Source organism: Chelmon rostratus, chromosome 4 (assembly GCF_017976325.1).
Source record: "Chelmon rostratus isolate fCheRos1 chromosome 4, fCheRos1.pri, whole genome shotgun sequence".
NCBI classification, from domain to species: Eukaryota; Metazoa; Chordata; class Actinopteri; order Chaetodontiformes; family Chaetodontidae; genus Chelmon; species Chelmon rostratus.
The window spans coordinates 2,769,149-2,796,384 of record NC_055661.1 but is presented as its reverse complement, the minus strand read 5'-3'; the positions used below and the strand labels follow the sequence as shown (position 1 = coordinate 2,796,384).

Sequence of the window (27,236 nt, the reverse complement as noted above, 5' to 3'; positions counted from 1 at the left end):
GTTCAGTTATAAGTTGACTATCTGAGAAGTAAACAGGAAGAAAAGAGGTGTTGTTACTTGGATTCCACATGAGTTTGCCTGGACTGAGATGCTGTGCCATGTAAGAATCCTGAACACCACTAGAGGTCCTCATATCTGAAGTTTAACTTCAGCCTGTTGCACAGCTGGTTAAACAGAGCTTTAAGGTCGTAAGAGCCCAGTTTATAGGCAGATCTGTACAGCTCAGATCATTTTATAAAGTCATCGTAGTTCGACTCTTTCAGCATGTGTGATCTTATGAAGGCAATACTATTGTTAGTGGCAAACTAATAGAAATTGTGTAATTGCATTTAAATGGTGTCACATCTGCCTCAGTTGATTTCAGACTCTAGACAGAGTATAATCTACATACTGGAGAGGTTAATTCATAGCAACCATATGTAATGGTTGGATTTAAGTTGAACAATAAAAAATAACAGATGTACTTTAAGAGGTGAAACTGAAACTGAAACCTAGCCCACTGCACCTTTGAGCTGATATAGATTAGAGATTAAAGTACAAGGCTACAAATGCTAAAACACATGTTGCTGTGTCATGCGTGTGACTTGAACAGTCACATGCTCACCTGTCACACGAAGCAGGCTGAATTTGTAAATGCCATATTTGTGTGAAAAATTTGTGTTAAACTCCTGAACAACATTAAAATAACTCTTACAAATTTAACGAGCTAAGAGTAAGCTTGCTCTAAGAGTCAGTAGTACACTGCTACACATGTCAAAATAGATAACATGATAACAGTTACATGTTCGGTTACAGCCGTCTAAAACATTGTAGAACTCTGAAGGTGTTACCTGCCCTTCAGCATTCGGTCATATATCTTGTTTAAAAGAAGCTCTAAGTGGCTGTAAATACCCTCTCAGTCTCCTCCGCTCCTCCCCTGTCTCACTTGGACTTTGCAATTACACACACACACACACACACACACACACACACACACACACACACTAACACAAACACACATTCAACACAACCACTGCTGATAGACTGTTGATATCCTCACTCACTGGAAAGTAACACCGAGGGCTTTCTCACAAGCGTGAAATCGTACCTGTTATCTTATACTGAACTGTGGTTGACAACAGTGTCTGTGTGTGTGTGTGTGTGTGTGTGCGCGTGTGTGTGCATGCATCTGTGTGAGCACAGAGGCTGTCTGCATCACTGCATGCTTTTGGCCTGACTTCGAGTGCAAAGGTTGATAAGTGGCTTTGAGATTGCGTGTCTGTGACTGTGCATGTACGTGCAGAAGCACAGCGTTTAGGATTGGATGAGATTGTGTGTGTATGTCTGTGCACACCACCAGTCAAAGGTTTGTGCACACCTTCATTCAATGGTTTTTCGTTATTTTCATCATTTTCTACATTGTACATTAGTACTGAAGACATCAAAACAGCTAAATCTGCTTTTAGATTTAGAAAACTAGTCACCATTTTCCTTGATGTCAGCTTTGCTCACTGTTGGCATTCTCTTAACCAGCTGCAGGAAGTCACCTGCAATAGTTTTCCATGAAATCTGCCTTGTCAAAGGTTAATTAGTCAGGTGTGTTGTTGATGTACCATATACCAAAGAACCGCTCAGCTAAGTGAAGAGAAATGATCCTCGTTATTTGAAGACATGATGGTCAGTCAGTCTGCAAAATATCAAGATCTTTGAATGTATCTTCAAGTACATTCACAAAAACCATCAAACACCATGATGAAACAGGCTCTCATGAGGACCGCCCCAGGAAAAGTAGAGTTCCCTCTGCTGCAGAGGAGAAGTTCATGGCAGTTAGCAGTTTCAGAAATCACCAATTAACAGCACCTCAGATCAGAGTCCACATAAATGCTTCAGAGTTTAAAGAGCAGACACATCTCGACATGACCTGTTCAGAGGAGACCGCGTGAATCAGGCCTTCATTCACGAAATGCTGTAAAGAAACCACTACTCAGAGATTCCTTTGGGTCAAGAAACACAAGGAATGGACCAATGGGAATCATGCTTTGGTCCTTTGATTCTGAATTTCATATTTGTGGTTCAAACTGCTGTGTCTTTATGAGACGTAGAGAACGGGGGCATCTGCATGTGTGGTTCCCACCATGAAGCACGGAGGAGGTGTGATGGTACGGGGGTGCTTTGCTGGTGACACAGTCTGGGATTTAGTCAAAATTCAGGGCACGCTCCACCCGCATGGCTACCACAGCATTCTGCAGCAACGTGTCGTCCCATCTGGTTTCTGATTTGTGGGACCATCATCAACAGGACAGTGACTCTAAACACACCACCAGGCTGTGCAAGGCCTATTTAACCAAGAGGTGATGGAGTGCATCATCAGACGACCTGGTCTCCTCAATCACCTGACCTGAACCCAGTGGAGATGGTTTGGGATGAGTTGGACTGCAGAGAGAAGGTAAAGTGGCAACAAGTGCTCAGCATGTATGACAACTCCTTCAAGACTGTTGGAGAAGTAGCTCATGAAGCTGGTGGAGAGAATGGCAACAGTACAAAGCTGTCACCAAAGCAAAAGGTGGCTACTTTGAGTAATCTAAAATATAAAACATACTGCTTTGTTTGCGTTTGTGTATCATTTCATAGTTTTTGTGTCTTCAGTATTAATCTGCAATGTAGAAAACAATAGAAATAAGCACAAAGCATTGAATGAAGTGTGTTTGACTGGTACTGTGTGTGTTGGTGTGTGTGTGTGCATGTGCATTTTATTTCTTTTTACAGCACGGTGCCACAGTAAGCTCAACAATGCTCGCAATCAGCAGCCTGACGGGTTCACACTTCATTATCCAGCTACAGTTTGTTCCACTCACTCCACAAGGTGATGGGAGACGTTGCTTTTGTAGGCCAAAAGAAAAGAAGAAGTAATAATTATTTGTGATGGATTCTGTTCTAAGGTGACAAGTGACCTCTCACCTCTCTTCTGCCTCATGTTCGGGCTGGGGTTGGTCCTCCTGAAGCCTGACTCTGGACTTGATGAATCAGACTGTCTCAGCGCCATCTTACGCACGTTCCTATTGGATTAGAGGGACAGGTAAAATTGGTGTAAGCCAATGAAATTGCTGAAGCAGAACATCTGCAGTGCAAGTGCAAGGTTTCAGGGCCTGAACAAAATCTGTATTATGGCAGGTGTTAAAGGTCCAGGGTGTAGGATATTGGGGGATCTATTGGCAGTCCGCCATGTTGCACCACCGTGTTCTGACAGTACCTAGAACGGACAATCCAAACACTGACTCTGAAGAGACCTTTGGCGTTTTTCATGTTTTCATGCCATCATAGGGGAGGGGTTAGTTGCAATCTGCAACCTCACCACTAGAGGCCATTAATTCCAAGACACTGGACCTTTAACTCTATTCTAGCTTGCTGAGAAAATTCATTGTCACATTGCAGATTGCTGGCGGCTCACCTCATGGGGGCCCCATAGATGTTGAGCTGGCTGGCTTCTGTAAACACAAGAGAGACATTACATGTTGCTGTTCATCAAGGGCGCCTTCCACAGTGATCCATAAAGCTGTTAGAGAAATGATTTATATGAGCTTTTGATCTGTTGCCTCAGTGGTTAGTCTGAAGTTTAAGCGAGAGAAACTAATGGTGATATTAGACGTGACCTGCAGTCTTTGGTTTCTCAAGTTTCTCATGTACACTAAGCTGTGCTGAAGGGCTAAAACATTACAGTGGCTCTGCTTTAAAGGTGATATTTCTGATAGATGCACACAACCACCACATCACTGTCTGACATATCATAAACTGTTACTTGTTTTTTTAAAATACACAAAACAGAGTCGACCTCATAGAGTGAGTAGACTGTGTGAGACTGTAGCCATGACAAACAGAAACCAGCGAACATAAAACCCACAGTGATTTATAAAGTATTAGCCGAGATCGTGCTTCATGTGAATAAGTATGCTAAAAAGCTATGTGGCCAATATCCTTTTCCCAACTCATTTTAAACCCTGCCAAGCATGACAACTGTGTGTCTCTAATATATTCACATAAAGATAGCTCATTTGTGAAAACAAGTGGCCAACACTGTTGGGGTTTTTTTTTTATGATTTCAGGCTCCCTCTTTTATGTGAATATTGTAATATTCCTCTTGCTGCTCGATGCAGCCTTCGTCTCCCAGCAGCTCCACTAGAGTAGCTATGGGTTCAGTTCCTTGCTCAAGGGTGCTCTTTGTGTGTCCTGTACCATGCAGTGTGTTTAATGTGTCGTGAGGGCCTCGAGCTGGCTTGTAATCCACCGTGTCCTCACATTCCTGTTGAATCTGTGCCCTGTAGCGTACCGGACACAAAGAATGCAGGACCAGATACCAGCTAATAGCTACGATAGAACAAGGTGAGGCCTCATTACACAGGTCAAGATATTAAATCATAGAGGAGAACAAATACTAGACAGGATGAGAAAAAATGTAACCGCACTGTTTCGTGATCAGCTGTGAAATGGAAGGTTATTGGCTTTAGGCTGTGTGTCTGACCTTCAGAAGAGTCTTAAAAGGTGACCAAAAAGCTTCCCTGACTCTTCCATCTCCTTCCACTCTAACAGTCTGAGTTATTTCCATGCTCAAAATCTCCCAAACTGCTGCGTCAACTCTGTAAGCTGCTTTTATTGGCCTGATAGAAATCATTTTGTGGCGCTATAAAGAAAGAAACATCTGAACACTGAAGTCACTGGGGACACAGCTTTAGATATCAACCCATATCTAAATAAGAGGCTTCATAAATGCAACGTTAACAAATGTAGGCTGCCACAGGATTCTGCTGTGTGACAAGAAATCTCCAGAGAAGAATCAAGTAAAATAACTGCAGACAGTGAGGCACAGCCTTGGCCCAACGCATAGCTCACATAAGTGAAATACCAAGCTCTGTGAATGATCTGGCTTGTCACCTCCTGTTCCAAGCAACCAATGAACCTGTCGCAGAAATGCAGACTCAGCATGGAGCCATTCCACATGCTCCAAATATTGTACTCAGCAAAAGGGATATATTTTTTCATCATGGATCCAGAGATGTTTTATTCATAAAGGCTGGTCACACTGAGGTGTGAGAGGAGAACCTCAGCAGAGAGCAGCAGTGAGGGGTTGAGATGAGGAGGAGCAGCATGCACAGTCACAGACACAGAGTGGCATCAAACAACGTCCACTCTATTCAAATGAGTGCACCCTGGCTGGCACTGCGCCAGCCTCTTCATGTAAATGTGACAAACATGTACGCATTATGCAGTTTTTATTTCATCATCTACCAAATCAATCTGGGGGTCAGGGAACCTCCAGGGGGTTGCAAGAAAAAAACAGGGGTCATGAGATGATTAACAGGATATGAAAGACGACAAATAGATTTCTTTTTCAGTCTTTGCTCGAATCTTTTCTTTTTTCATGAGAATTACTAAATATTTCCACCTCCTCTGGCCTCTAAAAAATGATCCTAATAAATGAATATGACAAGCAAAACAACTCATAGGCAAGAGGCAGCAAATAGACATTGCTTTGCTTTAAGGGAAAACAAGGTTGGGAACCTCTAATAAAAACAGCTGCAACTGTCAGGTGCAAATGTACAGCAAGTGAACTGGTAGTGCTTCATTTAGTGGCCTGGGCCTTTATTTGAAACGACAAACAAATAACATAAAAGTGCTAATAAAAGTCATGAATCCTTTATTTTAGAAAGACATCCCCTTCTCTTCTAATCTGCTGTTAATGCACACTCAACAGTTCCTCCATGTTAACCTGCTGACTTGATCAATTCTGGATATAACGTATTTCCACAGCTCATTCCATCAGCCCCAAAACACAGAAGAGTCATGTCATGCTAGTATGACAGGGCCAGTTTTGCTTTCAGCTGGCTGTTGTCACCAAATACATCCCTCACATCATAATGTGATAATGACTGCAGTCTGTCCTTCTTCTTTCAACCCTCATTTCTCTTCACACCCACCCGGCGGCGGAGCAGGGTCGGCGGCATCTGGGGCTCCAGCCACGAATGTTTTCTCCAAAAACCCCGAATCGTTTCGTTTTTCAAATAACTTCAACTTTGTGTCACCTCCACTCAGTCTCTCTGACTGGACCAGCAAATCCATGAGGTAAAAGTTGTATTAGTGGGGGAATACCGCCATCTATAAGAACCAGTCTCACTCATCACTATGGCATTCAGAGCCATGGCTGTATTAAAAATTAACAAATCACCTCCTGACTTCAAGCCTGTCCCCCCCCCCCCCCCCCCCCCCCCCCCCCCCCGTGCTGCCCCTCAGCCTCCATCTCCACCCTGAAAATCTCTTCTCCCTCTCACCCCATCATTCCACCACCCTCCCCTCTTCTCCTCCCATCACTTTCAATCTCCTCCCTCTCTGTTCCCGAACCAATTTCATCCTCTCTGTCTTTCCTGTAACCCCCCCTCACAAGAAGTCAGAGGTGTAAATCACACACACACACACACACACACTCCCTGCACTGGACCGTCAGAGCCTGCTCCAGCCTCTGCTCCAGCCTCTGCTCTCTGGGCTTCATGACAGGACTGCTGTGTTATTAGTCAGTCTGCTCACACACACGCAGGCACAGGTGCACACACACACACACACACACACTCTCTCTCACACACACTCAGACGGGTTGTCAGGTAGGCAGAATGTGCGGCTCACAGAGGGTGGTTTTCCTGTCAGTCAGGACCACACAGTGGAACTGTGGACAACTGATTACTGGCTTACTGGTACAGAGAGGGCCGAGAGAGGCAGAGACACACTGGGAGAGAGAGGGGGCGGCAGACTTGTTTCCTCATTTATAATTGTTTAATCAATCAAATGTCAGAAAATAGCGAAAAATGTCATTCTCAATTTCCCAGATCCTGAAGTCACATCAAATTGTTAGTCCTGTCTGACCGACAAACCCAAAGATTTATTAGCAGCTTTATTTAAAAACACTGTGAGTGTTTGGAAAAGGACTGCTACTGACTGCTGCATTGTTTTTGTTCTGCATACAGACAGACACAGACAATTCATGCCAGTTAGCTTTGCTCATGCTTAGGTCGCAGATGGCTCCTGTTATTTTATTTCATTCAAGATGGAAAGCAGAAACAGGCCCCTGGCCCTATGGAGGTGCTCTTGAGTGCAAATTTATTTTCTGTCCATCATCTAATCATTTTAGAGACTAATAACTTTCAGCAGTGGTCAAAAGTCCCTTTAATAGCTCCTAATGCATTCTTTTACACAAATTCATTCACTGTTTGTTGGAATCCTTTGTTGCCTGAGGACAGTAGACTTTGCTATATGCAACCATGTCTCCTGGAAGTTGTTAACATACAACAAATTTGAATCAACTCAAAAAACTGTCAGCAACTTAACACAGCCGAATGAATGATGAGGAAAAACGAACAAACCTGGTTGTCTGTGGATATAATCCAGCGATTACATGTCTCACTACAACATGACTGAACAACAAATTAGCACTATATGAATGTAATTTCTATGCAACAAGGTTGGCTACTGTATATGCTGTACATACACTGATGCAATGCATAATAACATGCAGTATAACTTCTAATCCTCCTCCTGTGCTGTGTTCTGCAGTATGCTTCTCTTGGATCACTGCTTATAAAAGTTACAGCCAAAACAGACATGTAAATACATCCCTTCCTGTGTGTGCAGCAGTGATTTGGGATACAGGAATTCTACGTGAAAGCTTACAGACACACATGTAAAAACTATGTTGATCTTCCGTCAGACTTACTAATAGAGAAGAATAGAAGTAAAATCAGGCATTTCTTCTTTCTGCATACATGGAAGTCACCCTGCTGTTATAAGACACTCAGTTTTGTGCACCTGACCTAATTACTGTGATGCATCTGCGTCTTTCTGGCAACTACACAACTAACTAAACAGACTGTGATTATGTTTGCATGTTATAAAACATTTTTTCTGTCAGTATTAGTATTCAGTATTAGAAAGAGGACATTTCCCCGACTTGGCAGTCGGGATGAGAGAATGACAAGCCTATCTCCAGATTGCAGGGAAGGATGACTCCAAGATGTGCTGATAGAAACTGCTGCTGACTAGAAAATCTTCATGGTAACATAAAGAAATTGAGTTGCAGCAGGAAATAAGATGGAGCCACAACATGTGGAAAATGGAATACAAACAGTATATAAATGAGACTTAGACGTGGTTCTATAAACATGTGTGACTGCCAAGTGCAGTGCACTCAGCAGAACGTCTGCAGGAGATGTACAGTAAGAGAAAAAGTCTGGACTCCAGAGCTGTGAAGATGCAACACAATAGCAGCGACAGCAACCAGTCGAAAGTGTGATTAGAAACTGAATGTTCCCATGTCTATGCCATGTATGTACGATGTTACCTGTACTGTGTGCTGAACAGGAGCTGACAGATTCATACAGTGATGACATGTGTCTGTCCTCTAGCTGCAAGTTGGAACTTAAGTAAGTTCTGAAAAGGCTAAAAATACACATGGAGGGAGATATTCTCAAGTGCATAAGTGTGTGTGTGTGTACGTGTGTGTGTGTGTGTGTGTGTGTGTGTGTGTGTGTGTGTGTACCTCTGCACGCCTCTAACTGGCCTGTAAGAACTTTACGAATCTCTGACACCCACGTATTTTTCACATCCATGGAAGGAGCCTGGGGAAGAATATATATACACCACACACACACAGATGCATGTGCACATATATATGCACGCACACAAAAACACACACAACACACACACAACACACACACACACACACACCCACCCACCCACACACACACACACACACACAAACATCAAGTAACATATACAACAAAAGCCTCTTTACACCACTGTGACAAAACTTTAGTAGCGGGAGCTGTGTGGTGCAACACTGCCCCCAAGAGGAGGACTGTGGCTCACTGAATGCTTCCAAAGAAGCATCTAAATCTGACAAAAAGAAAAAAAATACACTTTCACAAAATATTTATAAGTCAATAAATAATTTAAAAATGTATGTCCATTTACATCACCAGTGTTCAAATGAATCCACTTTATCCACTTTAATTTGCATATGGAAAACAAATATATTCACTCTGAGAGTATCACATTACACATTCAATCACACAGAGACGCAGCATAAGACATGCAGCTTTCCAACTCTTCCACATGTGTTAATTAAGTGTTCTGACAATAAAGCAGTGGTGGAAGAAGCAGCTTGACTTAAGAAAGTCTTGCATTATAACTCAAGTAAGAAAAAGAAAACAAGCTCTGATACACAAATCTGTTTTCAATTTTTGGACGTTTCTCTAATATCACCTATAATGTTATACTACAACTTTTGGCCTCAAACAGTTGTTATTATCAGTTATTCGAAGTATTGAAGTAACTACTTACTACATCTGGAAGTATAAAATAAAATAGATATACTCAAGCAAAAGTACCTCAATATTCTACTTCTTGAGTACATCTAATTAGTTACTTTTCACCAGTTTAAAAGTACAAAAAAAACAAAAAAACAACCTGGATGAAGCTGAACATAAAGCACAGATTTTGTCTCATTCCACCTGCATCAACGTACCTGGATGATGTAAACCTCCTCTCTGCCGTTGTACCACACCTCAAACTTCTTGATGTCACCTTTGACATTCTCTGTGATCCCCACAGCGCTCATCTGGACAGAGAGTGCAGCGCAAAGACGCCGTGAGACTCAGCAAAATGAACGATCAGCAGTGACTAGAAGTTTTAAAAATGAACACAATTAAAAAAGACCCCAAAAAAACTGAGAATAACTTGACAAGGCTGCTGGACAGCACCAGTCAAACACACACTTCAAGCCCTCTGTGCACTGTGTGTGTATCATGTTGCCTTCAAGTTCCAATAACAAAGTACATTGAAGAATTCAGTTATTTTCCCAGGAACCAACCAGTACCCTCATCCCACGCTGTGTCAGTTTATTCGTTATTAACAAAGCAATGTGAGCACAAAATAAACCAACAATTAAAGGACAAATGATGCTGGCAATATTCTATGTTCTTCTTATTGTCAGAAGTCCCATGAAGCGAGCAAAGCCAGCAGTATACTGTGTGTATTGTGTGTGCATCGAAGCCTGATACACCTTCTTCCTCTGTGCCACAGCGTGCCATTGTTGTCCAAAAACTATTACAAACACAACAATGAGACACGCTGTCGCATCCTTCACTACCATGAACACACAATTCAATTCCACATGTGCTGAAAATGCCCACTAGAGCACTGGAGCTGAGAAGAGTCCAAAACAAATGCACTATTTCCTCCTGCTTGAGTAACATTTGATAAAAAACAAACAAAAAACTACAGTTTCAATCAAACAGACTCAAATGTCTTTAGAGTGTCCAAACTTTTTCTGAGTGTAACAAACTCCAAGGGGCTCCTCTGCAAGACAGGGTAACGAGATTAGCCAATATTGCAGTACCTGTACTTACTGCATTTGCATACATTCTAAAGCAAACTTTCAATTAATGACGTAATGTCCCACTCATTGACATGCACTGAACCTGGGGCTTTGGGTTCTGCTGGGGGTCTGGACAGGTCTGGAGATGAACAGAGCATCATCCAGTCTTTGTTACATTAAACATGTAAAACAAGCTTCCATGGAGATACGTCAGCAATCCACCGTTGTAACAAATAGCATTTGTTTTCATGCCAGGAGAAACAGATTGTACAGTTAGTGGGTGAGAATGTGTGGTGCTGAACTGCTCTGACAGTCATCCTAGACTCCCATCATACGTCTAGGACGTGGCTTTTGGTTTTCATTGCGCAAATTAACCTTGTTTCCAGGAGCAGCGGGCAGCTGTGTTCAGAGAAAATGCAAAAACAACAACGTCATGCTTCTTGCCCGGCACCAAACAACAGAGTCAGTGACTAACTGTGGAAGAGAGCTACAATGTGGGTGGACAGCAGCACACCTCCAAAAGATGCTAACGCTGCTCTGGGTCTGCTGGATGTGTCTATACGCAGCTGTTTGCAAACACTGTATGCAGTGATACACATCAGTATTGTGTTTGGAAAATCAGTGAATGAAGCTTTAATCGTTGGTTTATTTCATCGTGCTTCTGGTTTATTTATTGTTTTTTTACTTGACTGCTGTTACACTCGTGTTTTATTATTGGTTTTACTGTATGTTCTATAAATCTTTCTCATATTTATTCCCACTGTAATATTTAACAGTTAAGTGTTTTTTTTTTGTCTTTTGAGTGAGTTTTTAAAGTTGGAATGATGTTTTCAGAGTTACACTCCTGAATGCACTGTGTATTTCCTTGAGCTCTAACAAATGTGTTTCCTATGCTTGCATTTCCTTCCCATAAAACATTTGCAAAGCCAGTTTTCAAGAGTTTTAAGTGCTTATCTTACCCGATCACCTGTAGATCAGTGGAACAGTGTGAAACCACTGGCGGGACTGTTAAGTTCAGCTTAAAACATTTGAACGGGAAGTTAGGAGGTTAGTATTTAGCTGACACATAAATTCTACTTTAGCTGTTGCTGTTTTGGACCTTGGGATTTCAGTGCGGTCTACATCAGTTTACCGCACACTGAGGACAAACACACACTAAACAAAAGGGACAGATGGAAAAAGAAGGAACGCACAGCAGCAGCGGTGTCTGACCTTGAGCGAGTGTTTGAAGCTGTAGGACGGGGTCTTCTCGTGTCCATCGGTGTTCTCCTCTCGTTTCTTACAGAACAGCAGCATCTTGTCATACAGGAACAGGTGCCTCTGCATGGGCTTAAACCTGGCCAGGTCCTTCACCTGAAATCAGTCAGTCATTTTACACCTGTATTCATCCAGCCACAGTTCAGCTGCCATGTTCCTGTTGGTCAGTGTTATTTTACTTGGTATGATTTCTGCAAACAGCTGAGGCCATGAAAGACGACCTGTTAAATGATTCTGGTATTCTGGCAACATTCCTGCACTGTGTTCAGCTGTCTTGCATATTTTCCCATCCTGAAGAGGAAAAGTACTTTACAACAGCCTTTCTGTCCTTTCATCAGCAGCAGCTGCAACAACCACTGCATCTTAATCTCCATTTGCAGCAACCTTGTCATTCTGTGTGCAGACACACGGGAGGAAATTTGTCATTGCTCTCATCAGTGTTGTTTTTTTTCATGTTTGTTCTTTGATAATTATTTAAAACAAATTAATAACTGTGGCTATGGTTTGTATGCACATTTTGCCTATTTACTGCAAATCACATTTACCTTCCAACTAACCAATTTACAATCCTGCTGATCTCTTCAATTATTCACTTTCCCAGATGCTCCAGGCATCCTTTCATTCTCAGCTCATTTCCATACAATATGAAAATCTATCAGGACTCTCTCTAAACTTGAGTGAGTTGGTTCATCCATCACAGTCAATAGTCTCCATGTAGTTACCTTCAGTTTAAGTAATGTAGTAGCAGAGGCTTTTCAGATCAACTGAACTGCATTATCACACAACGGTAACATAGTTTGACAAAAATCTTGTTTTTTTTTTTAAAGTAATTATCAAATGTGACACCCTGGTCGTGCAAATGCTGCTGCAGTTTGGTTTACTGAAGAAAAACACAAGGAATTTGTGCACACAAATGAATAAATACAGTTTTCTCAAGTCATGATGCTCGCAACAGACTTCATTTGTGCGCACAAACTAACAAAACAACATTAAAATACACATGAAACAAACTTTAACCCGCATTTAAATGATGTCAAAGACAACATAACACTGTTTAACAGGAAAAGACACTGTCATCTTTGATAAACATTAACATACATCAGAACCAATTAGTAGTTTTAGAGCAAGAAATAGTAACATGTTTTCTTCTCCATGACCTCTGACTGCTCTGCTGAATAAATGGCTGGTAAGAAAAACATCCATAAAATTCAAAACATGCAGCTGAAAATGTTCAGAAAGAGTGTTAAGTATAAATTATTTGCAGCTAAGGAGCTAAAACGTGCAAACCACTGGTGTGGTTCTTCGTATATAAAACTGTTCTGTTGGACTGATGTTGGAATAAACACAGCGGTTCTGCTCAGGACCTCTGACAGTGTAGTGACAGCAGCCTTATCTGCAGGCCTGTGGGCTCCTACCTTGCTGTGGCCTTTCTTATGGTCAGTCCACACGTTGAAGGATCCCTGCATCAGCAGCTTCCCGAGTTCACTCAGGTTTCCCTGTGAACAGCGACACACAGACAGTCAGACTTTCGAGCACTTTGCAGTGGCAGCCAGTCTATGAGCGCGGGCCTGCGCCAGCTCTGTTGCTGTAGCACATCAAGTAGGGTTCATGGAAAATCAGCAATCCATAAAAAGCTCAATACTTTGCAGATATTTTTGTGCGAGTATAATGCCTTTACCTGTAAACAGTTATTTGAGTGCCACTGTAAATTTGACAAGCTTCTTTATGTCGTTCATGGCACGGCTCTGTGATGACACAGCACTAACAGATGTAGTGAGATGTAATTTTGTCTTTTTTTGGGGGGGGCTAGTTCCACTACTGATACTGCTAAATTAGTGAAATGTAAATTTGCAAAATTTTTGACAGCTGATTGTCAATCTCTGCAGTGTGAAGTTCTTCCCTTTGCTCCTATGTGACGCTTTTAAGAGTGAAATTAACCCACAAACGGAGCCCAGCGACCCTTGCACAGAACAGAAACAAACTAAATTGGCGGAAGGCAGAATTCATTAAGTTGAAAGAGTTTGTTGAACCTGAATAGATCACTAAAAAACAAGAGAAATTTCAGATATGATTACTAAAATATGCTTGCATGTGGCCCAATATCTGAATATGTACAATACATTGGCAGGAATCGCCAGAGAGTGGGATGAATTTGTTCACTGAGAAAGACATTTAACACACACACGCACACGCACACACACACACACACACACACACACACACACACACACACACACACACACACACACACAAAGAATCACGACAACTTGCTCAACTACCCCTCACCTTTTGATAATTCATTAACCAAGTATGGTTTCAACTCTGACCTTCTTAAGAACGGCGGGTCACCTCTGAGAGTGCTGGGTTAATGAATGATCTGGAGTTTAAGATGAGTGGACGGACTTTTCAGGTGTTTTCCCAGGCTGATCCCCTGGGTGCAGTTTTTCTCAGTCTTTCTCATCTTGGTGTGTTGTTATATAAAATATTTGACACACCTGTTTTTGTTTGAAAAACAGCAAATGCATGCTCCAAAAGTGATCACACAGTCATCACAATCAGACACCGGGGTCTAAAAAGAAAGTTCTGCAACAGAAAACTCCTCATCAGAGAGCCAAAAGGGCAAAAACACAATGTGTCATACATTTAATGGCAATACACAAAACTGAAAATAAAATATTTTAGACAGTGTTGACTGTGCACATCTTTCCTGTTTTTAGGAATAGACCTCTATCTTCATCATCCACTGTAATAATTTCCCAGCACAGACACTGAAGATAAGTACAGATGTTTTCTTTTATATTTTCTTATCAGGAAGAGATTTGTTTGTCTGTACTGCTGTCTAACATTGTTCAATATCACACGTAACAAAGTTGGACAACTGTTGTCCCACCATGGACCTATCCAGCCTTTTATCCACACAGTCCTACGTCACACCTACTCTTCATTTTTGTCACCAGTCATCAGTGTCCAGCCGGTTGTGTCCCTTAACTTGTGAGAGAGTCAAAGTTTTGTACTTCTGCATATTCTCACCCAGTGAATGTTTGAAAGATTAAACCATCAGAGGAAAACTATCATAAACTGAAGAAATTAAGGACTGAGGACATTCAACATATCAATGATAAAATGCTATCAACAACAAACATTCTTTCCATACAGCTGCATGGACAAAGTCTTATTAAAACTGTGGCTGTTATCACGTATCATATCAAGGAAATGTTGAAGAAAAAACAAGTTGAGGCTGTGAGACAAAATGCATGTTGTCTGGATCATCGGCCGTGACAAACCCTCAGCTGAAACACGCGCACATTTCACACACACCACAATCATTCAAGGTTAAAGATGTTGCTAATAGGAACCGACTGACAGAAAGCCCCTTTATCAGCAGCCTTTCACACACTTTGATCACCTGAGTGTGGAGTCAGGGCTGAGTACACATGAATGGATCTCACATACGTAGATAACGTGTGATCGAGCCAGTTCGGTTCTCTTTCAAGTGAGAGACGCAACAATTCCTCGCATTTCACTGACTCTTCACACAACAGAGGCAGAGCTGAGGCAGCTGGCACTCTGTTGTCTGGGTGGGAGGATGGCATATTACAGTAATCTGATGTTTAGAAACTGACGGAACACAAATCGACCGGATGCAACTTGATGTTTGTCCATTCTATTGGGTGTGTATGACAAGAGCATTTTGGGACCCTTTGCTGAACCCAAATGATGCTTATCACCATTTTCCTTTTACATAGCATGAATTAAACTGTCACAACATCCAACTTTCTTTGTTTTTCTTTTGAAATAATGAAAGTTTGCACCATACGCTTCTGGACCATGTGTTCTTTAGCTGTGAAACCATTTCAGAGCCTTTACAACGCATGACACTGAGAGGATTACATGCCCTGATTGTTCCCTTAGCTCACCAAAATACGTTCAGAAACATTAGTAGGCTGACAGTGTACTTTTCCAGATTTTGTCATTTCTTCTTATCGTAATTTCAGGAAAGTTATTTGCTTTCCTGTACGTGTCTCAGGCGAGCCGCATGCATTTCTCTCTGATCATTGCTGTTCAGATTATCATAGTTGTTCTTAAGTTTTTGTCATTTTTGTATGAATTATTTTTGTGTTAGTTGTTTGTCTGTGTCTGTTAAACAAACAGTAAATTAATAGTTGAGTAGAGTCAGAAAGACTTTTGTAGCTGGCTGCCTTATTATGCAAGTTTTCTTAACTTGCAGTGTACACATTGATGATGATGTTGATGATGATGATGAATATTTCTGTGTACTGACCTCGAAGCCGGTGATGGCTATCTGGTGCATGGAGTCGTTGACGGACTTGATGATGTCCAGCATGGTTGCTAAAGCCTCCTCCAACTCAGCCGTCCCCTCACCCTTACTGCATTTTAACATCTCCTGGAAGACAGCAAGAAGGAAATGGGTTAGAAAGATTGAATAAATAAGGATGAAAGGAAGAAAAAAACAAGAGAATGAACACAAAAATAATGAAGAGATGAAAAGAAGAGAGAGCAAGACTGATTTTTTAGAGCAATTATGTACATATTACGGCTCATGGACACAACCCTGAACCTGAAGAGGAGCAGAGGGGGCAGCAGTGCCAGGCAGAGGTAATCATTAACACTGATGGTAACAGTGTTATCAGGCTATTGTCCAGGTTACAGCTCCTCTCCTATTGATTAAACCCTCATTAGTGACATATAACTGGCTGTACTGGACAATACTTCATAGGAAGCTTGTATGGTGACAGGGGATTCAAAGGTTGAGTAATTTTGAAAAGTTTTAATGAAAGAACCTTCTTTTATCTAGGCAATATCTTATCAAACAGTGAAGTCAATTTTTTTTTATTCTCAGGAACTTCACAAAAAGCATTAAACTTGAAATGATTTTGAATTTGAAGTGTCATATGTCCAACCTGCAACATAAAAAGGACACTGACTTTAGAAGAACTACAAGATGTTATGCTGAGGCCAAGTTTATGTCATAGAATTACAGTTCATTCAGCTGTGTCCTCAGATTTGTCTCATGTAAAAAGCTCATATCAGACGCTTTTGATTCCTTATTTTAAAGGTTTTTGAAAATTCCTACCTTCTTTATCTTTCATGAAAATGTTTTTCTTTTTTCTTTTAGACATCTATTTATGAGGGAAAATGAGAAGAAAGGAAACCTGTGCTATTACTGCAGGTCTTGAGTCTATTTAACATCATGTGTAATAACCGAGTGAACCTGAGAAGACCAGACTGTGATCAGATGCTGGAAGTGCTATGTGCTATGTATGTTGTAATAGGCTCATCATGTTGACCATTAAATACAGTCAAGAAGACACTCTGATCCTGAGCTCATCCACCAAAAAGAAACTTGTTATGTCTCGTCATGTCTGTTGATGTGTTTGGTTCACTGGGGTCATGTTTTGTCATGCACTTCCTGTTTTATTGTGAAACTCTAACTCTCCTCTCGTTTCAGACCATTGACTTCCTGGCTTCTTTCCCGCCTGTCTTTAAGTTTAAGTTTAAGTTTATTTACTTTATTGATCCCAAGACTGGGAAATTATTCTCAACATTTAACCCATCACTGGGGAAACATACACACATGCAAACATGCAGTGAAACACACACAGGAGCGTTGGGCTGCAATCAAGCGCCGGGGGAGCATATTGGGGGGTTAAGTGCCTTGCTCAAGGGCACATCAGCCGGCTAATGGAGGGGGAGGGAATACTCCACCACACCCACATTTTTCTGCCGGTCCGGTGGGGGAATCGAACCACAAGCCACTTCTCCAACCTCTAGGCCCGGCTGTCTGCCCCGCCCTGATTGTCTCCACCTGTTCCTTGTTACCTCGTGTATATATAGTCTGCATCTCCCTTTGTCCTGTGCCAGATCGTCTTGTGAACCCTGTGTGCCCTGTCTTGTGACCTTGCTAATTTTTGCCTTGCCTTAATTGTTATTGATTTCCTTATTTTTTTTTATTGAATCTTATCCTTAGCATCTGTTATTAAACCAGCGTTTGTTATTGAACCAGCCTTTGAACCTTTTTTCATCCTTGGTGTTTCTGAGTCGTGCTTTTGAGTCCAAAACCCTCGTGCCGGAGTCAAAACTCTAGGTCACCTTCAAATAAGTAGTCAAACTTGGTTTTTAAACATTTACCTTTTTAACACTTGAACATTAAACATTTATGTTAAATTATTTGTAATAACTTCAAATTGCACATCCATACAAAAATGGCTATTTCCTCTCTATTGCAACACAGCTGATATTATTAGATTGAACCCATGTGCTTTACCTACCAAAATTTCAGTTTATTAAATTAATCATGTCTGATCTCTAGTTGGATACAAAAGGGGAACCCGGGAATAGGGACCTGCACAACCTCCACTGAACTTGCTTTTATCAGATTTGCTGGAAGGTTAGAGGAGCTTCCAAATGACTGAAACTCATGCCAAATGATCAAGCAAGGTCTGCAGTCTGCAGATGGGTTACAGATGGGATCATTAATCTCTCATTCCAACACGAGTGTAGTAATATTTGTTCATAACTCCGGCCCCCATGGAGAAAGACCAAAGCCTCATTGTGGCTCCAGACTCAGAAAGAGCTTTTGAGAACTCCTGTGGGGGATTATGTGGAGCAAGACTAATTAGCCAGATAATTTTATAAAATAATACCCTGTTATTAATGTACTGGCATAGTAGTCAAACAAAATTTGGATAATTTCAATGAGATCTTAAAGCCAAATCAAACAAGCTACTCAACTGAAGCTGTCATACAGCATTTTAATGTTGGGGGGGTTGTTTTTAATGTGACTCAATCTGACTATTTCATTTAAAACAAATCAATATTCATGTAGATACACATGGTGGAACAATGAAAAATAAAAATTGGGAGTGGTGACATACAGATTTTGCATAGCCAATGGGACTGTCTTCATAAGCCAAGGTCAAAACTCCCAATGACCGCTTAGCTTGATCTAGTGGCAAGTCGTCTCCCATCAAGCATTCAGCTTCTTTTTGTGCTGTACAATCATCAGAAAAGTAACACATGTCCTGGCCTGGTGTCCTTACAATGCTACAAAGAAAATGACGTGTGTTTGTGTGTGTGTGTGTGTGTGTGTGTTTGTGTGTGTGTGTGTGTGTGTGTGTGTGTGTGTGTGTGTGTGTGTGTGTGTGTGTGTACACCTTGAGCATTAGTTGGTATTTGGTTATCCTCTGGACAGGCTTCAGCAGGTAGGCATCCAGAGACAGTTTGTGGTCCAGTTTCTTCTGGCATTCCTGTTGTCACAAACACCAAACAGTGTGCATCAGGAAGGGACACATCCCAGGCCAACTTACAGTGTTAAAGATACAGTCGGCACAATGTTCATGTCAAAACACACCTGAACTATTACAAAATGTGTAGATGTTGCTGTTAGGACATTTAAATTCTGGCATCAGGTTGGACAATGTTTTCCAGCACAATAAGTCCTTCATGACAGAACTTCCTCATCCTCCATCCCAATCACTCACTACGGAGAAGGTATTTAATGCACCAAATCTTACAGGGGTCACAAATTCAGAAAGTTATGTTGCAGTTAGTTGCTACTGTATATGGAGCCTGGAATAAGAAAAGGTAGTTAATGCAGCTAGAAGTTGTTGTTGTTGTCTGCTGGTATTGTGTGTGTGTGTGTGTGTGTGTGTGTGTGTGTGTGTGTGTTACCTGAAAGAAGAGGCTGTCTCCACATTGTCTCCAGAGGACTTCAGAGCGGGGCTTATTCTGACAGTACTTCTCATATACCTGCAGCTCTTCTTTCTGACAATGCAAAGACATGTCTGAGTGAAGGGAAGGCTTTGAATGACCTCTGATCAGTTTCTGGTCAATTTCAGTTGTTGCTGGAATATGAAGTACTGTAATCTACCAATCTGCTCATTCTGTGCCTGTGATTAAAGGAGCCCACTATCATGAGACAAACAGCACATACTAACACTGTTTCCTGTTAAGTGCTGTAAGTTTCTTATAGTCTCTTGGAGTCTTCTTGAAACACACTTAAAATAGTCCATTACAACTAAAAGTACACAAGTATTATCAGTAAACATTACTTTAAGTATGAAAAGTTGTAAAAAAGAATTTTATTATACTATTTTTTTTTCTAATAATTATTTCATGATATTATATTTTTTAATCAGTAACACTGACTATGTTCATGCTTATTCTGTCTATTATTTACTCGCTGTCAAACTTTAATAACTCTTCTTCTCTGCTCCTGTCAGCTGTCATTTCTCTTGCTGGTAGTAGCAAGCTGGTGTCTGATTGCTCATCCAAAGAGGAGAAACATCTCATTCTCATCTGCTACTCCAGGATAGGTCACTGCAGCCAACACCTGATCACCATCATGCAGTCTCTGGGTATTCCAGCCGAGCTAACCACACATGCATTCAGCCCTGTGAAATGCTTCAGTCTCTGCCTCATCATCCCCTTCCCTTGCTGCCAGCCAGGCCTCCATGTTGCCTCTGCGTCAGGCCATTAATGGCCATGCATGGTTTGGTCATAGGGTAAAGATTTCCCCTCAACAACTGGTGCATAATTTAAATAGAAAATGTCAAACATCTAACAGAATAACAGCTGTATGAAAATATCAGTAATGGGCCTGGCTGTCCTCTGCCATTGTTGGTGAAGTCTGTGTTGGCTGCAGTGGTCTGTGTGACGGTGACTGCTGACCACCACCGCAGCTGCATATGGAGCTTCTCAATTCCAAAAACATTGGAGCAATTTTTTGTAAAACTGCCAATATATACAATCTACACAGTTGATTTATTGCCTCAAGAAATTAGTGGTGAAATAGCATATGAAAATTGTTAAAAAAAAAAACAAAAAAAAACTTTCTATTGTTTGCCTGCTGGTTATTGTGACCGCTCCAGTGCTTTCTACTGTCGGACACAGTGGGCGAGGTAGACTGGTCCGATACAGACTGCTGATTGGCATGCACATTTATGACATGCACCAGGAGTTTATCCACACTTGTTCTGCCCTAGCTGCATTGGGGCTAGCCTTCACTTGAGACCCAGCTTTTATTTTACCACTGGCTTTTTGCTGTTAACTGTCACTGCTGACCTTGGCCTTACATTCACAGTATCCTGGTCATATTAAATCATTCAGATCACTGCCGGCAATATTACACACATCTGGTCATTGCAACCGACATAGGTATGCAAATTCATTTATTCAGTAATTGCTGACAGATTGGCATGTTATGTTGTAGGTAATTGCTATAAAGTCATTGCATTCTGCTGCTACATGTTAATGCTTTCTGGTAAGTGATGTTGTGATCACTGCTTTCTGGTAAGTGCTATTATGTTCATTGCTTTCTGGTAAATGCTGTTATGTTCACTGCTCTCTGGTAAGTGCTGTTATATTCATTGTTTTCTGCTAAGTGCTGTCATGTTCATTGCTTCGTTTTTACTGCATCATGCTAATTGCAATCTCATTCAAACAAGTTCCTGGTCATGGCTGACCTCTGTTCTATTGTCTAAACATACACTTGTACTTATGTGGAGGCTCGACACAAGAACGTGGCAGACACTGCATACCAGTGAAGTTGTTAATATTATTATTATTATTATTATTATTATTGCCCCCCTGTGCCCCCTGTACTATGCTGAAGGTTCCTACCCATGTATTTCACCTACATCTTCCCAGTGGAGAAGCATGAGTAAACATAGTAAGCATTTCAGCTTCACTTTTACTCATACTTTGTAACATATTCAACAATTCTGTTATTCCAGTATGATCAAGATCAATATCTAAAGGATCACACATCAAAACAACAAACACGTACGGCTTCTCCTTTTTCAACATACAATTCTGTGTAAGCCACCCAACCCTCCACCTGAGTGTGGGGATTACTCTATCCCATTGTTCACTCAACAAAAAAGTCTTTCAGGTACACCGGAGGGCCTTTGATTCTGGCAGGAAAACATCTCTCACGCACTGGAGTCTGCTAACTAGTGCCACGCTGGACTTCAGGTGTGACAGGAGTACTTACTGCATCAGTGACAATATTACAGCATCAGTGAAAAGTGAGTTTCCTCCCCATCAGGAGCTCTATAGGACTGTATCCATTTGCCAGAGGAGCAACATGGTAGGCCATGAGGGCCTGCTCTGTGGGAAATAGGGACTGGATATCACATGGCTGAAGCTCCAATCCTGTGCAAACTTTCTGAAGGGTTCTGATGCAAATTGTGGTTCATTGTCTGGACGTACCACTTGTGGTGTTCCATGACCAGCAAAGATAGACCTGAAGTGCCCGACCACTGCTTCCAATGTTGTGGATGTTTGTCCACTTCAAAGTAGCTAACCACCATGATCCAGTAATGATTGTTATCTGCCTGAAAGAAATCTGCTCCTACAGAAGACCATGGCCTCGATGGGAACTCAGTCGGCATATACACTGTTGTCCACAGGTGATATGTTGTCAGAGAACCTTGCTAGGTGCATGCATGGATGTTGTATACGTGATGGGAGTTTATCGAAGCTCTCTGATGCTAGCAGAGGAAGGAGAGGCTTTTGATAGGTCTTGATATGGAAACTTTTCCAGCTGAGAAGCTTGCATACTCTTTTATACGCCACTGGTGTCCATTCTGCATCTGCTTGCTGCTGGAGAAGCACATCATGCCAATCACCATATGAGGACTCTGAGAAGGTAAATTTCTCGGCCAGGTGAGGAAGGATTTTCCCAGGGTGATATGTCATTCCCAGGAAGAGACTCAACTCAGTGACATTACTGGGCTGGGCTTCTAAAAGGCAACTGGACTTGCTTGTGGTTCGAGAAGACGTTTCCCTGCTCATCCAAGAGGCTTCTTCAGTTCTAGCTGACTGGTGGGAAGTCTCAGGTACTTATCCTCTTCCAGGGCCATAAATGGGAGTTTGCTTTGCTTTAGCCCCAAACGGAAAAGCCTCTACACACCTTAGCCTTTCATTTTTTAAAACTTTTAATTTTCTTCTGACACCATGTTCTATTGTCTAAAGGCACATTTGAATTTATCTGGACACTCAGCACAAGAACATAGCAGACACTGAATGCAGGCTAAGTCCTGACTTCACTGTTGCCCCCCATATCACGGCAAAGGTTCCTACCAACCTATTTCACCTAATATTACAACTTCATTCAAGGAAGTTCCTGGTCATCGCTGACCTCATCAGGTCAGTTCTTGGTCATTACTGACCTCATCTATCCAGGGTCCTGGACTAATCAAATCAGTTCATGGTCATCATTAATTACCTTTATACATGAATAAATACAAAACAAACAAACAAACAAAGTCTTTGCTCAGCTATGCTTCTCTATGGCTAAATTTCACAGTGTGCATTGTATCTAGTAATCTGCTTCTGCCCAGAAAGTTAAGGAAAAATGCTTCTTTTAGTGGATATTTATGTACAGTACACAGCATCACTCCCCTCTTAAAATATGACAGCACAATGGAGTCTAATTTCCAGACATTCTCCAACCACCCTGTTGTGCACTGTCAATAAATTAATTTTATCATTCTTTAAGCAAATCTTTAATTAAGTATCTCTAGACTGAAATGTAGTGGAGTCAAAGCGTAAACTAACAAAATTGAAACACTCATGGAAAGTATAAGCACCAAAGTGCAGTACGTATGTGAATGTACTTAGTTGCTTTCTACCACTGTGTCTAAGCTACTCACCCTTTTCAGAAAACAGGTTCCCACCAGCTCTGGTTTCTCTGCACAGTTCTCCAGCTCCCGCAGAAACGTCCTGCAGATGATTTATGAACAAACAGAATAATAAGAATACAATACATTGTTGATTTTTATTAGGCAAGCTGGAAGCCAAATTTCCTAATGTTTCAGGGGACTAAGACAATAAACTAACTCGTGTGAGCAGTTTTTAGTTTCAATGACTTGGACTTCAGTCCAGCTGCTGTAGTCATTAATTTTTCTCGGGTAAGCTGGCCTCCACTTCTACCTGTCTCATTATCAAACATAATATCGATGTTTCAGTCACTCAAAACACCAATTCACAGTGCTATAAATACTGATAAAACCATATTCAATGATATACATATTCTGGCAAATTAAATATGGCCACTATGTCAAAACAGGTAAAATAAATTTCACACATGAAGCCTGCTTTGTTTGTCAGCAGAACCACTCAGCCTGTGAAAACAGTTATTACAGTTGGTATAATGTGTTCTGTGGCTCCGGAGGAGCTTTGTCAAGTCAAAAAATAACCCTGGTGATGTCATCAAGGTAACCTGGAGACTACAATGTAAATGTTCACAGAAAGTCTGAGTTACAAACCGTGGGTGTGGAGTTTAAAAGACATGGACTTTTACCAGGCTGGGAGGATCTGAGAAAAAGAGGCTCTGTATTGCATTATGTGTGGAACTCAGTATTTTGGGTTGAGACCCATAGCACCGACTAAAAGCGATGATTTTTTCAATTTTTACCATTTTATTTCAATCTCTTCTAAGTCTCCCAACTTCATGGAAGTGCACTAATAAATAGACGGGGAACCCCTTTACAGCTGGGCCAAGAGCAGAGTCTAAAGAAGTGGAAATAATCCCAGGCAGTCTAATCATGGCTCTTCTTCAGACTTTTACCAGTTATTGTACAAAAAGACAAGAGGCAGTGCTAACAAGTAGACTGTGAGAGAAAAACAGAGAGGTAGAGAAAACAGGCAAGACAAAACAGGAAGCAAGAGAGAGAGGGGAGAAAGTGCAAGAAGAAAAAAGGGTGAATGAGATAAAGGATGGATTGGAAAGGAGGTACAACTCTTCAGGCCTTCAGGGAGTCTAATCTGCCTGGAACGCCTGTGATGCCTCTGAATTGTTCTGCTTGTTGACAGCTGCTGTGAGTAACTATCTTGTCAGCACTGACACTTCTGTTTGTACATGAAGTACACACACTCATGCCACAGTTACATTCAGGTCTATAAACTACAGGATGAAGAAGTAAACACAAACCAGTGCTCTACAGCTCAAATGTGTCAACACACTGACTGCAGAGTCACAAAAGTTCAATTTTCCTATCTATAAATCTTGACTATTTGTTACGCTGTCAGCATTAATCGTTACGAATGGCAGGGATGAAGTCCAACTTGTGAGAACAAATGGTATGTATGGGTTTTAAATGAGCCATGCACACTGCAAAAGAGCAAATGTATAAAGAATGAATAATATAGTGTGTGTGTCTGTTCAAATTAAACATTAGCATGCTCAGATAAGTAGTAATGCTACCTACAGTATTAACATAGACATACAGTATGTAGCTAATATATGTATACGTAATAATATGAATAGGTATACGTAATAATATTAACTGTTATGTTAGAAAAATCCCCTTTCAGGCCTGAAACATCAATTATAGGTGATACTACATCAGAGTTTAGGCTATTGTCCTGCTTTTTATTTGTTTTGGTGAAGAATATACTCCAGTCTGTTTACTCAAGACAGCATTCTCAAACTCATCAGTCTAGCCTCGTCCTCAAAACCTTTCATTTTGTTAAAGTGAAACAAACATTTTAAAAAGACAAATAATTATAAAGCCTAAATCTAACCTGTTTTTCTCTATGATAAACATTCAAACAGGATTCTGTTAAAATAAATAGCGACTTTAACCTGACTTTAAACAGAGTGGAGGAATCATCCACTCCCAGGAAAGATCAGCATTTAGCTCAACAGGGATTTACAACAGAGGCCCAGTGGAATTAACATGGTAAATGAACTGCATTTATATGGCACTTTGACCAACCACTTAAAGTGCTTTACAACACAGGCCACATTCATCCATGCACACACAGCTATGACACAGCATCAGGAGCAATTTGGGGTTCAGTATCTTGCCCAAGGAGACTTCAGCATGCAGACTGGAGCAGCCGAGGATTGAACGGACATGATCTGTGGGCAACTCACTCCACCTCCTGAGCCACAAGGTCCAAAAACAAAGCAAATGGTCATCAAAATCTTATTAAAATGAGTTTGATTCTATGATGGAAGTGCAATAAGACCTGACCTCTGGTTGATATTTGCGTCTCCAGAGAAGAAACATGAGAAGAGCTGGAAGGATCACCAAGGTGTGAACTCTTTCTGTCACTACAGACTCACATACAAACTGAGTGGACTTTGAGCTATAAGAACTCAGAAAGCTGAAAGCTAGCACCTATCCTTTTAATTCATGTTGGAATCAGGATGAATTAATGATATCCAGCCCAAGATCCTTTTAAAGGGAAACTGATTCCCAACTTTGTCACACATACTAGGCCTTTTTGTAAGCTGTTGTTGTACAGTGTATGTCTACCCTTTCACCATACTGTCACCTACTGTTCATCTATGTTAGGAATCATTTAGTAATGATGCTAGGAAGCATTCATTCCCTTTTGGTCAGGTGTTTTGAATGACATACCGCCAGGAAAATCCTTTTTATATACTTTTTCTTATCAATAGTAGGGTTAGTTTCATATATTGTTTTTATTTTACTGATTAAGTGGGTCATGGTCGAAGACTAATTTTTGCATCTAATCCCCAGATTAAACAAGGAATTTTCTCTTCTCCATCTAAAACAAATGAGGAGAAAGAAAAGCTCTTATTGGCTGTAGCAACCACTACCACACCCACAACACACAGCTAATGTCTTTTTGTACTCTCTCTCTCATACAATCTTGCTTTTTTCTTTGTCACCGGTCTTCTTTTGTAACGCACCTTTTCACATTTTCATGTCTGGAGCCAACAGTGCCTTTCTTCTTTCTTTTGCCACGTGCTCCAGATGAGCTTTTCCTGTCACGTGTGATTTTTGTTTATTTTACAAGACTAATGCAGGACTAAACTAAAGGAGCCAGTTTTGGTTGAAGACTTTTTAAGGTTTGCTCTACATGATATTACTCCACAGTCGGGACACAACCCACACAGACAGCAGACATCGTGGTCATTATACAAACGATAACAACACTACTGCTAGAGCAAAAGTGAAGAAAGATATAGTATGATTAGTGTCATATACTCATAAAGACAAATTTACATTTATTTAATATAATTCTATTCCTCCCATTTATAACTGAAATAAAAGAAAAGGATGATTAAATCCTCTAAAGGTGCACCAGTTAATACTGGAGTAACAGTTATTGAAATATTGACTGAATATATCTCTTGGGAATAAAAGGCATCAAGTATGAGAAGTGTAGAGGTGCCTTCCTAGTCTAAAATGTAAACGATATGGCACCAAGATGGAAACTGAAGCAGCCAACACACTCAACCACCACAGCAACGATGGAAACACTGCCTCTTTAATTATGTAATACAATTTAGTCAGTTTATGATACATTACCAGTGCTGTTCACTGCGGTCGAAAAAACACTTTGTCTATATGAGAGTGACAGTCTGCTTTCAGCTGAGGGGAGATCATGTGATTGAGCTGGAAGTGACAGAGATGCATTGTCTTGGCATACTGTAGTTTGTTTGCTGTTCCTCCCACTATTAAAATCAAATATCTAGGAAGACATTAGCTGTATTTGTGTAAGCATGTGTGTGTGTGTTTGTTTGTGTGTGTGTGTGTGAGAGAGAGAGAGAGAGAGAGAAACCACCTTCAGCAAATAGACA

General features: G+C 41.0%; 1 protein-coding gene across 2 annotated transcripts in view; it reads right to left on the bottom strand.

Moving 5' to 3' along the window:
• The window catches only part of mcf2l2 (MCF.2 cell line derived transforming sequence-like 2), a 98,363-nt gene that overhangs the window by 26,269 nt on the left and 44,858 nt on the right, over positions 1-27,236 (bottom strand). For both annotated transcript variants that reach the window (XM_041934570.1, XM_041934569.1), the window contains exons 18-27: positions 23,329-23,398; positions 19,343-19,435; positions 18,826-18,918; positions 15,933-16,055; positions 13,066-13,146; positions 11,606-11,746; positions 9,542-9,634; positions 8,555-8,633; positions 3,428-3,464; positions 2,938-3,035 (exon numbers count right to left, since the gene is read on the bottom strand). In XM_041934570.1, the coding sequence (XP_041790504.1) occupies positions 2,938-3,035; positions 3,428-3,464; positions 8,555-8,633; positions 9,542-9,634; positions 11,606-11,746; positions 13,066-13,146; positions 15,933-16,055; positions 18,826-18,918; positions 19,343-19,435; positions 23,329-23,398 (908 nt within the window). The remainder of the gene's footprint in view (positions 1-2,937; positions 3,036-3,427; positions 3,465-8,554; positions 8,634-9,541; positions 9,635-11,605; positions 11,747-13,065; positions 13,147-15,932; positions 16,056-18,825; positions 18,919-19,342; positions 19,436-23,328; positions 23,399-27,236) is intronic.